We start from the raw sequence: 13,333 nt of genomic DNA on the forward strand, positions 1-13,333 counted from the left end.
CTCTTATTTTAGGTATCACTGATGGAAATGCTGCTTTTCCTATTAACACATAGCATTTTCCTTTTTATTCACCTAACTACTTTCATAATATCAACGAGATACTAAAATATACTTGATCATGACATTGCAAGTTTTTAAAAAATTTCTTATAGTGGTGTGCTTTTCTTTGAATTTGATATAGAGTTGAAATTGGCTTTTATTTTACAAACAAAATGAGTATTAATTTCTCTGTCAGTAAGATATCAGAGAGAGCTGGTGTTCCTTCAGAAAGCTAATGGTTTAGAGTAGAACATAAATAACAGCTTGAAAAAAGCTGCAAGTTACATTAGAGAATCTTTTAGCTTAGAAAAGAGATTATCAAGAAGTGATTTTAAGTAGTATGAGTCTTGTATGGAGATGATAAGAGCCATGCTTCCGTGTGCCGTCCTTTCATGTCAGAGGTGGGACGAGAGGGAAGTAAGCCCTTAGGATGTCGTCATGCACTTTGCGGGGAGGTTGGGCGGTTCACCCGTGACGTGGGATTTGAGAGGCAGAGGGCAGTGGTGTAGCTCTGGGCTTCCCCTGACAGCCTGATCCCGGGGGGGTTAGAGCTAGGGACACCTCGAGGCTGGGAGTAGGACAACCATGTGACCCTGGATCCAGGGTCCTGCATTGCAGGTCCCCAAAGCACTGAAGAGAATGTTTGCAAAGTGGGGTGAGGCGGATTGGGAGGAGACCTTAACTAGGACCATGAGAGAAGTCATAGAATGATATAGCAAGCGCCTTCACAAAGTAACAAGTAGTCTCATAAACTTTCTCAAGGAAAATGATTCATGTGTTTCGTTGTTGTTGAGATGGGCCTATTTCTATAACACCCCTTCCATGCCTGTAGCCCAGCTTCTATTGGAGATGGGGGAGGTAGGAATGGAGTGCTTCCTCATATTCCCTGCCAGCCATGGAACTGTTCTGGAGAGCAGCTGGGCAACAGGGGACATTTTCTAGATCCTTCTGTAGATAAAGCTACAGTGCAGGTCCCCAAGTTCACAGGGTGCCTGGTGTGGCTTAGAAACTCAGATGCCTGTGGCGGCCAAAAGGCAACGTAAACATGGCCATAAGAGAGTAGAAAGTGGGCAAGGCTGAGGATGCTGGTGATCCCGGAGCTCGGAGCTCGTGCCTCATCAAGAGAGGTCAACAGGCCCTTCGCTCAGCCTCTTGTCACCCTGTGTTTCCAAGACATGTTAAGTCACTAAGTTGTTAATTGCTGGGGCAGCATTTAAAAAGAAAATAAGATATGCCAACAGCGGCTTTGCAACATGTGGAATGCGGGAATCTAACAGGAAGGTGTTGCAAAGTGGCTCTTGACGATGACTGAAGATCCCCTGCTAACAGGAGTCCTTAGGTGTGAACTGAAGTGAGGTTCCATTTTCACGCATAATTGATTCAACTACCTATATAAAAATATTCTAAAGTGTTTTTATAAAAGAAATGCTTGAGAAAAGCAGAACCAGGAAACAAAGAGCTCATAATCACACACAAAGATTACACGTGAAACCTCCCAGCTGAGGTGGCTGTGCCTTGCAGTGCTCGTTTGCAGAATGTTGTCACCGCTGGTGCCCCTTTGTTGGTCATCTCCTCAGCCTCCATACTCTTTGCCAAGCAATAAAAGCAAAACTTTTTCTTTGGGAAATTCACTTTTCCCTCTTCTTGGCCATTACCTATCACAGAGCCCACTCTGTCCCCAACATCAGGGTCAGGCCGTAATTGAAAATCAGCGTGTCCGGTTCCACTGGCCACAGGCTGGGGTGGAGCATGACCCAATATGACCAATGAGAGCAAGCCTCACATTTCTGAAGACATTCTCTAGAGGGCTGGCTGTGAAGATACAAAGTCTAGAAGGGCTGCCCTCATTTCGCTACCACAAAAGGACAGCCTACAGCTTCCTATGAGTTGAGACTGACACCATGGAGGCTGGCTGGAGAAATGGTACAAACCCAGGCCTGGCTCCATCAGGACATTCCTGTCTGTCAGCCTACAAATCTCTTTAATTGTCTAAGTCCAATTTTAGTTGTATTTTTTTTTTTGGTCACCTGCAAATGAGAAAATCTTGATTCATTGGCTTAACCATGAGATTAATCCAGAAACTCCTGAAACACCCCAACACCTGCTTTGTCTCTACTTGGTGATGGTAGTAGAGTGTGTGCCACTGGTTCTCTATTCTGAGCTCAACCCTATTGCTGCCACCTATATCCTTTGACTCTGGAGAAGAAGTGTCTTTGTTAATACAGAAAGCATCAGTAGCATCAAGAGATAACATCATGCCGGTTACCGACCTAACAGATCACCCCCCCAAAGGATGTGGGATTTCCTCTTCGTAAACAGCACCCCGAGGGTTTGTGAGTCTGAGGGGGAGGAACTCGTGCCGTGTGGGATTCCACAGTAAGAGCCACCACTTTCTTCCTGTCACTGTCCTCTGAGGGGGACCAGTGGCTTGTGGGATTGCCCTTTCACGACAGGACATTCCCCAAAAGAACCGTGTTTCACAAAACGAAGCTTTCCTTTTCCATATGCGAATCTTCAAAAGGCTTTTTAACCATCCCACAGCTCTGCTTGTACAAAATGGTTCAGTGTTGTATTACTTTATCCGTAGTAAATATATATTATCAACCTTATCAATAAATTAGCGACAGAAATTATTCCACAAAGTAATTTTAAAAAAATACCCCTGGTGATCTCACAGAAGTTTCTGGGTTAACCTAGTGTTGCTGTTGCCCCTCTTCTCCGTGCTCCTCTGTAGCCCTGGGCCTGAAAGTTCTCAGCGTGGCAGCTGTTGCTCACTCTTGCTTCACGCGTCCTCCGCGGCTCTGCTGCTGTTTCCTTTCCCATCACCCACGTGCTTTATTGCGCCCGTGCGTGCGGAGGCATCTCTTAGGGCTCCGCATCTTCTCTTTACTTCCATTTCCTCCCCCGGCCCAGGACGGGGCATAGGCAACAGCAGTGTTTACTAATTTGTCCCTGCCCGATTTCGTTCTCAGATATGTTTAGCCAAACAAATAGAGCAAGCTTAGTTGCGCCAAGCACGTTTCTCATGGGCCGAGGATTTTGTTCTTCTTAAGAGAGGACGTCTGACCAGGAGTGGGGAGCAGGGAGCTGTTCGAGGCTAGAAGGCACACGGGGAGCGTGGAAACCTTCCCAGCTCCGACTCAATTTAAGGTGTGTTTTCTGAGTTTTGCCTAAAATCTGGTGAGGTCCCAGAGCATGGGAAATACTTATTTCGCAAAGTCAGTGAGTTCTTACGGAACTGTCTTCCTTCTGTTAGCATGTGTAATGGGCCGCATTGCAGAAATCACCCACATCTCGACTGTGAGGAAATGTGGTAATGTTTTCTCATCTCTTGATTATTAAGAAAAAATTGACATTATTAAAAATAATTTCTTTATTGTTACATATACAGTAAAGTATGAAATATGTATAAACATGACTTACAAAAATGTTTGAGCGCGTTGGAAAGCTGAGCTGACTGACTTCTAGCCAGTTAATAGCAGAGAAAGAATTACTTTTGATAATGCACAAGCCAGCAACCATATCTCATATCTCTGCATATTAAATCCGTGTGTTCTCCAGAAAATGTAGTATGTAAGTTTTTATTTTATGTGTAATTTCTCATTATTGTAAATTGTAGATTTTCTTTTTATTACATACAGTCCCTTAAAAGAAAACTACTTTTTCCCACCCCTAGAGAATAATGTATACTGCCAGCCTCTGCGTGCGTGTGTGTGTGTGTGTCTGGCTTTTCCCAGTCATCCTACTTTTTTTCATACCATTAAACAGAGGAAGTTGCTGGCAGCACATGCCCATATGTAGCTTCCCTCAGTAGAAGCTACTTAAAAATATTCTAACACCAGCACCCCAGGTTAAGTGGCTTAACAAGTCTTCATATAAAGCATTTAAAATGTATCTTATATAATCCTCAAAACGCTATCAGAAAAAATTACATTTTTTATTGCACAGTACATAATTTATATCTGCTTTCCTTTGAAATACCATGAGATCAGTCAGTAGGGGATTTCTTAAGCAATTTTCTGGACATTTGCTTATCTGCTTCAAATCAGAGAAAACTGGACTCTTTTCACTTTCTCGCCCTTTCTCAGACTGTGCCTGCTGCTAAGTTGGTCTTTAGTCACCCTGTTGAGAAAAATTACATAACTCATTAACTTAATTCTTATGTTTAGAGAAGGAAGACGCCCCTGTGAATTGTCTTGCTTCCTATTTTCTTTATTTGCTATTTTAGGTTCTACATTAACTGACCAGACTAGTGATTATGAATTTAAACCTTCTATTTTGATGAAATAAGATGGCATAATGTATGTATTATTTTTTCTTTGATGTTACTGAAAAAACATGGAAACGTACCTTTTATTTTTGTACTAAATTGGACAGTAATGCTTACAGATGACACTGCTCATCGTGGGCACGTTGCTCACTCCTCCCTCTTAGCCTGTAGTTGCAGATTACAGTATGCATCTGCAGGCTTCATTTGCAAGGAGGTGGGAGGTCACAGAATATCTGTGCTTTCCTGCGTTGTGTTTCCCGTTTTGGTTTTGCAAGCGTCTGAGTCCTGCTGAGCTTTTAATGGGATGTGCAGTTTCTTACATAAGATTTCTCTAAATGGCTGGCAGAGAAAGAAGTAAATAATGGGGTCCAGGCAGACGTTTGCAGCCGACAGGAGCAGAGTGAATTCTTTCACGTGGTGCAAGATTTCTTTCGACCGGCAGCTGTAATGAGCTTCTGTTTGGCTCTGCGTGTAGGGGATTCTGGCAATGTGGTAAGGCACAAAACAGACAACAAATACAAACATGATGCTGAATATGTTGCGGCTAGACTTCTTCTTGACCCAGATGGAGTTCTTTCTGGACTTAAGGTGGGACTTAAAGATTTTCCTCGTGATAGCAGTGTAGAAAACGATTAACAAAAGAAACACCATCCAGAAGATGCCCACAAAAATGTAGTTTGAGGCTTTGTGCCACTTCTGGCCCAGTGTGTTTTTCAGGTCCATACATTTTATGCGTGTCACATCCCTGACACTCCAGTTGGTCAGGATGCTGTTGGGAACAGCGAGAAAGAGCGTGAGCACCCACACCATCACCGACAGGAGTTTGCTGAAGTTCACTGACTGCATGACAGACGTCAGTAGAGGCTTCACGATTTTATAGTATCTGTCGAAGCTGATGAGCCCGAAGAACACGATGCCGACGTACATGTTGACATAGAAGAAGACCGCCGAGAACTTGCACACAAACACGCTCAGCTGCCGGGGGCCCAGGCCCGACTCGCTCAGAATCTTGAAGGGAAAAGTGAGGCTCATCAGAAAGTCGGCGACGACAATGTTCTTGAGATAGATGATGAAGCTCTTGGAGCCGGGCACGTAGCAGAACACCCACGCCGACACGCCGTTGAGCAGGACGCCCACCACAAAGACCACCAAGTAGAGTGCCGGGATGACTTGCTGAGTGATGAGGGGGTCCCAGGAGCAGGGACCTGTGGTGGTGGCATTCATCGCTCTGTAGCTTCCGAGGGCGAGGCCTGGAAAGGGACGTGACACTGTCACTCAAAGGGCACCAACAGCCTCCGTGTCTCACCATGTGGTAAAGCGAAGGGCAGTGGAAGCCTTTTCTGTGCCAAGTTTCTGCTATGTGTTAGTTAGGGCCCCTCCCTCCCTCCCTCTCTCCTTCCTTCTTTTTGAAAAGGGAAGAGCAGAGATGACAGGAAAGAACAATTGGAGAATAGGACGGTCTGAGAACTGAGGTAATCGTGGAGACCAGCATTTTCCTCAAACGAGAATGGCTTCCTGTGAAACTCCGAAGTTGTAGGAAATGCTCATTTAATATGGTCTCGAAAGGTAATCAAACTATAAAAACAGAAGTAAATCTGTTTCATTTTCAGAACTCTGTTTAATATATTAGGTTTAAGAGCTGTTGACACAGACCCTACATGTGCTTTGGATATAGGACAATGTCTTACAAGCATACACATCCACAAGTGACTGGTGCTTTCGGTGTGGGAGTATGGGTATCTTTCAAAACTGAGATAGTCTGGGTTTTTTATTTCCATTGAAAAACTGGTTGTTATTACTTTTATAAATTAGAAAACAAACACGAATGATAAAAGTGCCTTAAACATTCTGAGAAATGCTTCCTAATCTAGAAATGCATTCTAGATCTGCACTGTCCAGCTTGGTAGCCACTAGCCACATGTGACTGTAGAACCCTTGAAATGTGGCCAGTCTCGATGGAGATGGGAAGTAAGTGTAAAATGCACACTGAATTTCACAGACTTGGTGTGAAAAAAAGAATATAAAATATTTTCATATTTTAAATATTGATTATATGTTGAAATAATATTTTAGGAATATTCCAGTAAAATATATAGTTAATCTTAATTTTACTTTTTAAGAATATGGCTACTAAGGGCCTGGTCTGGTGGCCAAGTGGTTAAAGTTTTGTGTGCTCCGCTTCAGCAGCCCAGGTTCACGGGTTCAGATCCTGGGCGCAGACCTACTGTGCTCACCAGCCATGCTGTGGAGGTGTCCCACATATAAAGAAAAAAAAAAAGAAAGAAAAATAGAGGAAGATTGGCATAGATGTTAGCTCAGGACTAATCTTCCTCAAGCCAAAAAAAAGAATATGGCTACTAAAATTTAAAATTACATATGTGGCCTGCATTGTATTTTTATTGGACAAGGCTGTCCTAGCTATTACCCAGAACCTTCTTTTGTTGGGGAGTGCTCTGCATTCTTCACTGATGTCAGACATGCTGATTTAGGGCACAGGGAAGATTAGAGCTGATTTGAAAGAGTGTTTGCTACATCAAAGCGAATGTTACTGCCCATCTTAGATATAATAGTCGGTCCTCGCTCCCAGAACCAAGTCCTCCTTGGTCAGACCACCGCTTCCTTCGCCTCCAGTGTGAGTTCCTGCGCTGTCCTGAACCCTTGTGCCCCCTCGTAGGTTCTGTGATTTCTCTCAGCTCAGACATTTGCGCAGACTTTCATTTGTGTGGAAAACTCTCTCAAGACCTTGTTGGCTGGCTGTCTTCTCTTCGTCCTCCAGGCCTCAGCTTGAATGTGCTTCCTTTACGGAAACCGCCCCCGCTCCCCCACCGCCCCGGCTGTGGGGTGGTGGACGGGGTGTGAGCCCCCTTGTGTGTGTACTCACACTTCTGTGCTTTTCTCCTGTCACTACACCCGTCCTCTGGCTGCACGCTTGGCTCTGAGCAGAGGAGTTTGTAGTCATTTGCTTCTTTCTAGGTGTTCTGTGGCCTGTTTCATAGTTTAGATGGAAAGCGAAGGGGCCACGTTTCCTACTTTAAGCTGTCTGCTGTGGCAAAGAGTCCGTGTGCAGTGAATTTAGACTAGATAGTGTCTCGTCCCCTGATAGTAAGATGCGGCTTAGTCTAAGAGCCAGTGTCACAGAACTTGAGAGGGTGCGTCCTGCCCTGTGCTCCCCGGGGTCCCAGTGCTGGGGACTCCACCATGTCAGTCACTGTGATGCGCTGCTCATGGTAGGTAGGCACTCAGTAACTCTTGGGATCACAGGAGTGTAAAATGTAAAATTTTGAAAAATGTAGATGTTAACCCATTTTGAAGAAGAGAGCAATATTAACTATGTAATATATAATTATATAGTGAAATAGTGAAGAATTTCCAGAAATGTTTGAGAGTCAAAGTCCTTCCTGATACAAACTTACCAGAAGCCACTATATATAAGAAATAGTGAAGAATTTCCCAGAAATGATTTAGGGAGAGCCACAATTCCTTTCCTTAGGAAATCCGTATAAAGACGTTTTCTCAGAGTCTGTGACTTAGGTGCTTTTGAGCTGCAATATGTCTGCATGTAGCCTGCTGCTGTGGTTCCAGAACTGTGTTCTCAGATTCCCAGAAGCGTTGAGAATCTGAGCAAGATGCCCTTGTGACTAGCATCCCTGCTGCCTCCCTCCTCACTTTGAGATCGATAGAAGGGGCTGGCTGACCCAGGTAAACTTCTAGAGCAGGTCTGCCTTCTGAAGCGGAGTCAGTGCTCAACACTTGCTTGGGTCTTTCCCCTCAAACATTGTCTTGCGATTTGGGCCCATTTTTAAGCCGTCGCAGGTGGTGGAAATGTTGGGGCATGCTGGTTGAGGGAGAGGCAGGGTGTCATTGCTTCTGTGCTGCTGTCTGGTTGGCCACTCCACAGGAGTCATGAGCGAAAGGCAAATCTGAGACAATTTGGTAGTAATTTTCAAGCTTTTAAATACTTTTTCTCAGCACTGGAGTTGACAGGAGGGCGTTGTGCCCTCCAGGTACATATTTTGCTGTACTTGGTTTTGGTGTCTCAGAGCGTGGCAGCCTTTTCTACCCTGATAAGGGTGGAGAGCGGTGTGAAAAAGAAGCCGTCGTAAGGCAGCTGCAGCAGGTGAGGCCAATTCTGTACTGAGCCCAAAAGGCACAAACATGTGTTGGGTGAAAAACGGGACAAGATCATAACCGAGTTGTGTTACTTTGACCTTGTCACATCTGCCACGTCTCCTCTCCTTGTCTTTAGTACAGAGGATTGAATGTCCTGGTAAAGGGACCTATGGAAACTCCAAGTCATTTCACAGATGGAGGAAATAGTCACATACTGATGCTGATTTTATACAGTAACCCCAAAATAAGCAAGAACCAAATGAATCAGAAAGGCAACAAAGTCCGTCTTGGTGTGACCCAGCAACGCTCCCTTCCCTGCCCCAGGCTCTCGGTCGAGTCATTATTTCTAAGAGCTTGCTCCAGCCCGTTAAGGATGAGGGTCAGGCAGTGGAAGAAAGAAAGGAAAAAAACAGGAAAAGGACCTCTGGACGATGAGCAATTGAAAAAGTGGGCATTCTGGTGAGCCGGTTTGTGGAGGTATAGCCAGCCCGTCCCACAGTAGTTATTTTTGAGATTCTCTCTTCATTTCTGTAGTGAAAGTGGTCATGATGTTAACCTTCAGGCTTCGGGAATGTAAACAATGCCCCCTAAATTCTTGAGACTATATTTAAGAAAGATTTCTGTATGTGGCAAAACTTTTTAAAAAAAGGATACTTAACAGAGTACGTCTTCAGCTTCCCTTAGGTGGAACGCTTCCTCGTTCCACAAATGTGGGTAAAGGAGAAGGAAACGGCCTGTGTGTCTGTATGGACCGGCCCTTTGGGTCTTTTGTAACATAATTAAAGATGGAGTGGAATGGGATGCGTGAGACCAAAGGGCAGCTAGTAACGTGTGAAAGGAGCGTGTGGATCACGGTCGCTGAATGTTTTCTCATAGGTCCTCACACGGGGACCTATTTCTCTCTATACAAGAATGGCAGACCACCTTCCACCCTTCTGATTGTGTGCCATAATTCTACGTTCTCTGAAGAAGAGAAGAGATTTCTTCCTAACATTTTGATGAGGGTTTTTTCAATTACCTTGAACAGATTTTGTATAATATGAGGTTTCCTTTCAATGAAGTAGTTTAGCCCAGTGAATGCTTGTCATCTCAAAGTAGCCAGTGTTTCTTCACTAATGATCTGTATTGTAGGAGAAAAATGAAGAATTAATTAGGTTAAATGAACACCAGAATGTTTTTACTGGAGAAGTGTGTGGTAGCAATGTACTCACTTGTTAAATTCGGCCTTTATAATTGTGAAATGTTTCAACATGACCGTTTGGTGTTTCATGGTACTTGGTCTTGGGTGTCAATATTGATGATGATGGATTTGGTTGTGAACTCCCACGGCAACCTTATAAACTCTGTACTTGAGAGTGTTGGACGGGAAGTGTTTTTAGTTATCGGTTTATTTTTTGCCCTGTGGATACAGATGCTCAAATCAGTTTTTTAAATTAGTGAAGTTAACAATTGATCATTTTAGCCAGGAAATCATAGGGAGGATTTTTTTGGTTTAAAAACCTTCACACTGTGGATATTTTGGGCCAGACAGTTCTTTGCTGTGGAGGACTGACTTCTGCATTGTGGATGTTTGGCAGCGTCCTTGGCTTCCGTGTACTAGATGCCAGTAGCACCATGTCCTCAAATTGTGACAAAATTGTCTCCAGGCTTTGCCAAATGTCCTCTGGGAGGCAGAATCACCCCTGGCTGGTAACCACCGGTCTGCTGACGCTCAGGTGTGGCCTTTGCAGAGACAACAGCTGACAGCTGCGTCGTCTGACAGGAGGAGGAGGAGTTTGGCAGAATGCTGGTTGCATTTGCTTCTGCCTTCGTCTGTGTTGTCACCTTTCTGAATTCTTTAAACTTGCACGCCTCACGCTTTAATGTGCATCCAGACTATCTGGGGATCTTGCTAAAGACTCAGACTTCACAGGTCATATTGATGCTGCGAGCTTGATGACTCTCTTGAGTAGCAAGTTTTTTCAGACCCTGTACACAGGGGACATTTAATAAATGTTTGGTGAGGAGGTTAAAAAGCTTGTTTTTCTTTGCTCTGGTTGGGACTCCAGATAGGGAAAAGTTACATTATAGGTAGCCCTGAAATCTAGGATCTTTCTCAGAGTTTATCCATTACAGATTTCATCAGCATAATCCTATCCTTGTGGTCTCCTGGAAATGTAAATAGATATTTTATAGATATCTACTTGAGAGCAAGTGTTAAAGAACATCTTATATTTACGTAGAATGTTCCTCAAAAGTTATCAAGTTCTCTTTAGAAATAAAGCAGAGAGATTAAGTTCTCTGTGGAGTGATATTGTGCGTGATGCAGGGCAGTACTGGACACATCCTGATCGGGACGATACAGTCCAACTTCAGGACGTGCTTACTCCTGGGGAGGGAAGGGATGGTGCAGGGTGGCTGTGCTCCAGCTGTATTTGTGGCATTTCATCTCGTAAATTCTGAAACAACTCTGCCTCAACGTTGCCATCAATTGACCCTGGGCGATTGGGTGCATTGGTGTTACCGACATTAGTTTCAGTACTTTTATTTTTATATATTTGAACTGTTTCATAATTAGAAATAAAAATGTTTGTGGAGGATGGACTGCTTTCAGATCCCTCTTTCATCGGCACCTGCCTGTGATGAGCACTTCCTTCCTGCTCCTTGTTCAGTCCTTGTCAAGGGACAATCTGGTATTTCTTCTCCCTGCTTCAAGTCCAGACGTCATGAGCTTGAATCTGAGGTGCCCACACCTTTTCGTGTGAGATAAGTATTTGTTTCTAGATGATTCTCATATCAGTAGAAAAGGGTTCCGGTGTGTGATCATCAGACATGAGCTAAACCTACTGGAGCTTTTTCTCATTTTTGCTGATTTTATCTCCCCTGCCCTAACATGGAACTTGGTTTTCTTTTCCCTTTTTGGTGCCAATGTGTGATGTTTTAGACGGTTTCCAGAGCAGGTAGAATGGATTGAATAGAAAGGGGATTGATGTGTGGGCTGCTTATTCAGTCCTGCAGTTTGTAATATTTTATGTTATTCAATACTTTATGACATAGTTTATATTTTTAAAATATTTTATACTATTCAATAATATTGATTAATTCTAAGTCTGTCCTCAGCCTCCTGGCCGTTCTTATTCCGTGGTCGGCTGCATGCTTTAGAACTCCCTGCACCCTGACTTATGGTCCTGCCTCTCCCTCAGCCCTGGGTCCTTAGGGTGCTCGCGCAGTGTCCTCTGCTTCTAGGTCGTGGGCCTATCTGGGAGGAAGTCATCACAAGTGTGGCTGTTGATTTCATAGAAGTGAGTATTCTTTCTCAGTAACTGACCACCCCTAGCTTCTCGGAAGCCTGATTCTTGCGTGGCTCCTTGTCAGCACCACGCAGTGGCTCTCTAACCCGTCAGCTCTCCATGGCCTGTCTGGCCTACACTCTCTCTGGGCTCAGCCATGAGACTCTCACTTTCTCCTTTAAGCAGAAGAATGAACCCCTCTTATTTCCCTTCATCACCCTGAGGACGCGCCACAGTCCGTACACTCCACACAGGCTGCAGGGACCTCATTTCTAAATTTATCACCCTTTGAGTACTCAGAAGTTGTCTCTTTCCTGACTTCTCTGCTGTACTTGATGCGATTTCCCCTTGTTGAAATCTTCAGTTCTTAAGGTACATTGTAGCCTTGGGCTCCTGTATATCCCTGATCTTTCTTCCTTTGCCAGGAGCTTTTGTTCCTTTGCTCACTAAATCCATCAGAACGTGTTTGTGAGGCACGGTGGGGATACATGAGCCACGGGGAGCTCATAGGAAGCTCCCATTCTCAGGGGAGGCTGAACAGAGTGGTACTTCTGGGTACAACAAGGGGCTCTCATAGTAGGAAGTGACAAAGGAACAGAGCAGCAAGCACCTAAACCAGCTTCAGGAATGGTGGTATCAGGCCAGCAATCTTGGATCACATGACAGTGAAGGTTGATTTGATTTGCCTCACGTTTCTTTCTCCTGCACTGATGTCCAAGGAGGGGCACAGAATCGGACTGTTCGTAATGGTCACGAAAACAAGTGACGTTGACTGCTCGGTGGTACAGTGTCTGCTCCGGGTGGAAGTGCAGGTCTGCTCCCTGTGGCGTGGGTGCCACACGCACGTCCCCTCGGCCCGCTGGCAGCAGGAGGGTTCCGCTGGCTGCTGCTCCTCATCTTGGGCTGGCTTTCTCTGCGGCAGACATGAGCTCTTGAGAAGATCTGACTTGGTCCTCCTAACTGCAGGCCACTGTGGCCCATTGACTTCACTTTCAGTTAGAATCTAGGCCAGTGATGGACATGCTTTAATTTAGTGTAGGATTGGGTGAATGCTCTGGTCGCGTGCTGCAATTGAGAAGCTGTGCTAATTACACTAGAAGTATCTGCATGCTCCTCTTAGGCATCTGAACTTCCTCTTCCACCAAAGCATAGGCTCAGCCCTGTCTTGGCTGCCAGGCCTTCCTCCTGGGCCGGCCTATTCACAGACTCTAAAAATCACGAAGATCAAAAGTCTGTGTTTCGGCTGCAGACAGAGCCAAGCTTTGATTATGTGTGACCATGGGCGGTGGGTTAGTATGGATACTAAATGGAAAAGGCCCACATCTAGTCTTTACCTTTAATTCTAACCACTTCCCTTAAAACACTTTTAGCAGGATTCGTAGCCAAGTGTGGGACAGGCACATCCAAGAACCTGGGTCTGTCCTCACGTCTTGTGCTTATGCAAGCAGATCATGGAAGCTGCTGGAAGAGGGCAAGGTGGCACAGGGCAAACTTTTGGGGCCATGACCATGGCCAGCCATCACTAGCCTCTCTACCAGCTCCTGCGTCTGGATTTTCAGGATGGATTTGTGGTGACTTTTCACCTGCAGTCTGGGGTTCAGCCTTTGGGAAAGCCCAGGGTTTCTCAGCCTTGGTACAGCTGACG

The 13,333-nt window shown here is 44.9% G+C and overlaps 3 protein-coding genes across 20 annotated transcripts in view; 1 reads left to right on the forward strand and 2 right to left on the reverse strand.

Annotated features, from left to right (window-relative positions):
* The window catches only part of MED12L (mediator complex subunit 12L), a 312,345-nt gene that overhangs the window by 112,374 nt on the left and 186,638 nt on the right, over positions 1 to 13,333 (forward strand). The window lies entirely within an intron of this gene.
* Positions 1 to 13,333, reverse strand: part of GPR171 (G protein-coupled receptor 171) — a 36,431-nt gene that overhangs the window by 10,539 nt on the left and 12,559 nt on the right. The window lies entirely within an intron of this gene.
* Positions 4,463 to 13,333, reverse strand: part of P2RY14 (purinergic receptor P2Y14) — a 48,504-nt gene continuing 39,633 nt past the window's right edge. For 3 of the 7 annotated variants that reach the window (XM_014838574.3, XM_014838575.3, XM_014838572.3), the window contains exons 2-3: positions 9,438 to 9,539; positions 4,463 to 5,559 (exon numbers count right to left, since the gene is read on the reverse strand). In XM_014838574.3, the coding sequence (XP_014694060.1) occupies positions 4,532 to 5,533 (1,002 nt within the window). In that variant the 5' untranslated portion in view covers positions 5,534 to 5,559; positions 9,438 to 9,539 and the 3' untranslated portion in view covers positions 4,463 to 4,531. Of the gene's footprint in view, positions 5,560 to 9,437; positions 9,540 to 9,630; positions 9,683 to 13,333 lie in introns of those variants that run through there. The other 4 variants (XM_014838578.3, XM_014838579.3, XM_014838577.3 and 1 more) reach the window with 2 other exon arrangements.

The sequence above is a fragment of the Equus asinus genome, chromosome 21 (assembly GCF_041296235.1).
Source record: "Equus asinus isolate D_3611 breed Donkey chromosome 21, EquAss-T2T_v2, whole genome shotgun sequence".
Lineage (NCBI taxonomy): Eukaryota > Metazoa > Chordata > Mammalia > Perissodactyla > Equidae > Equus > Equus asinus.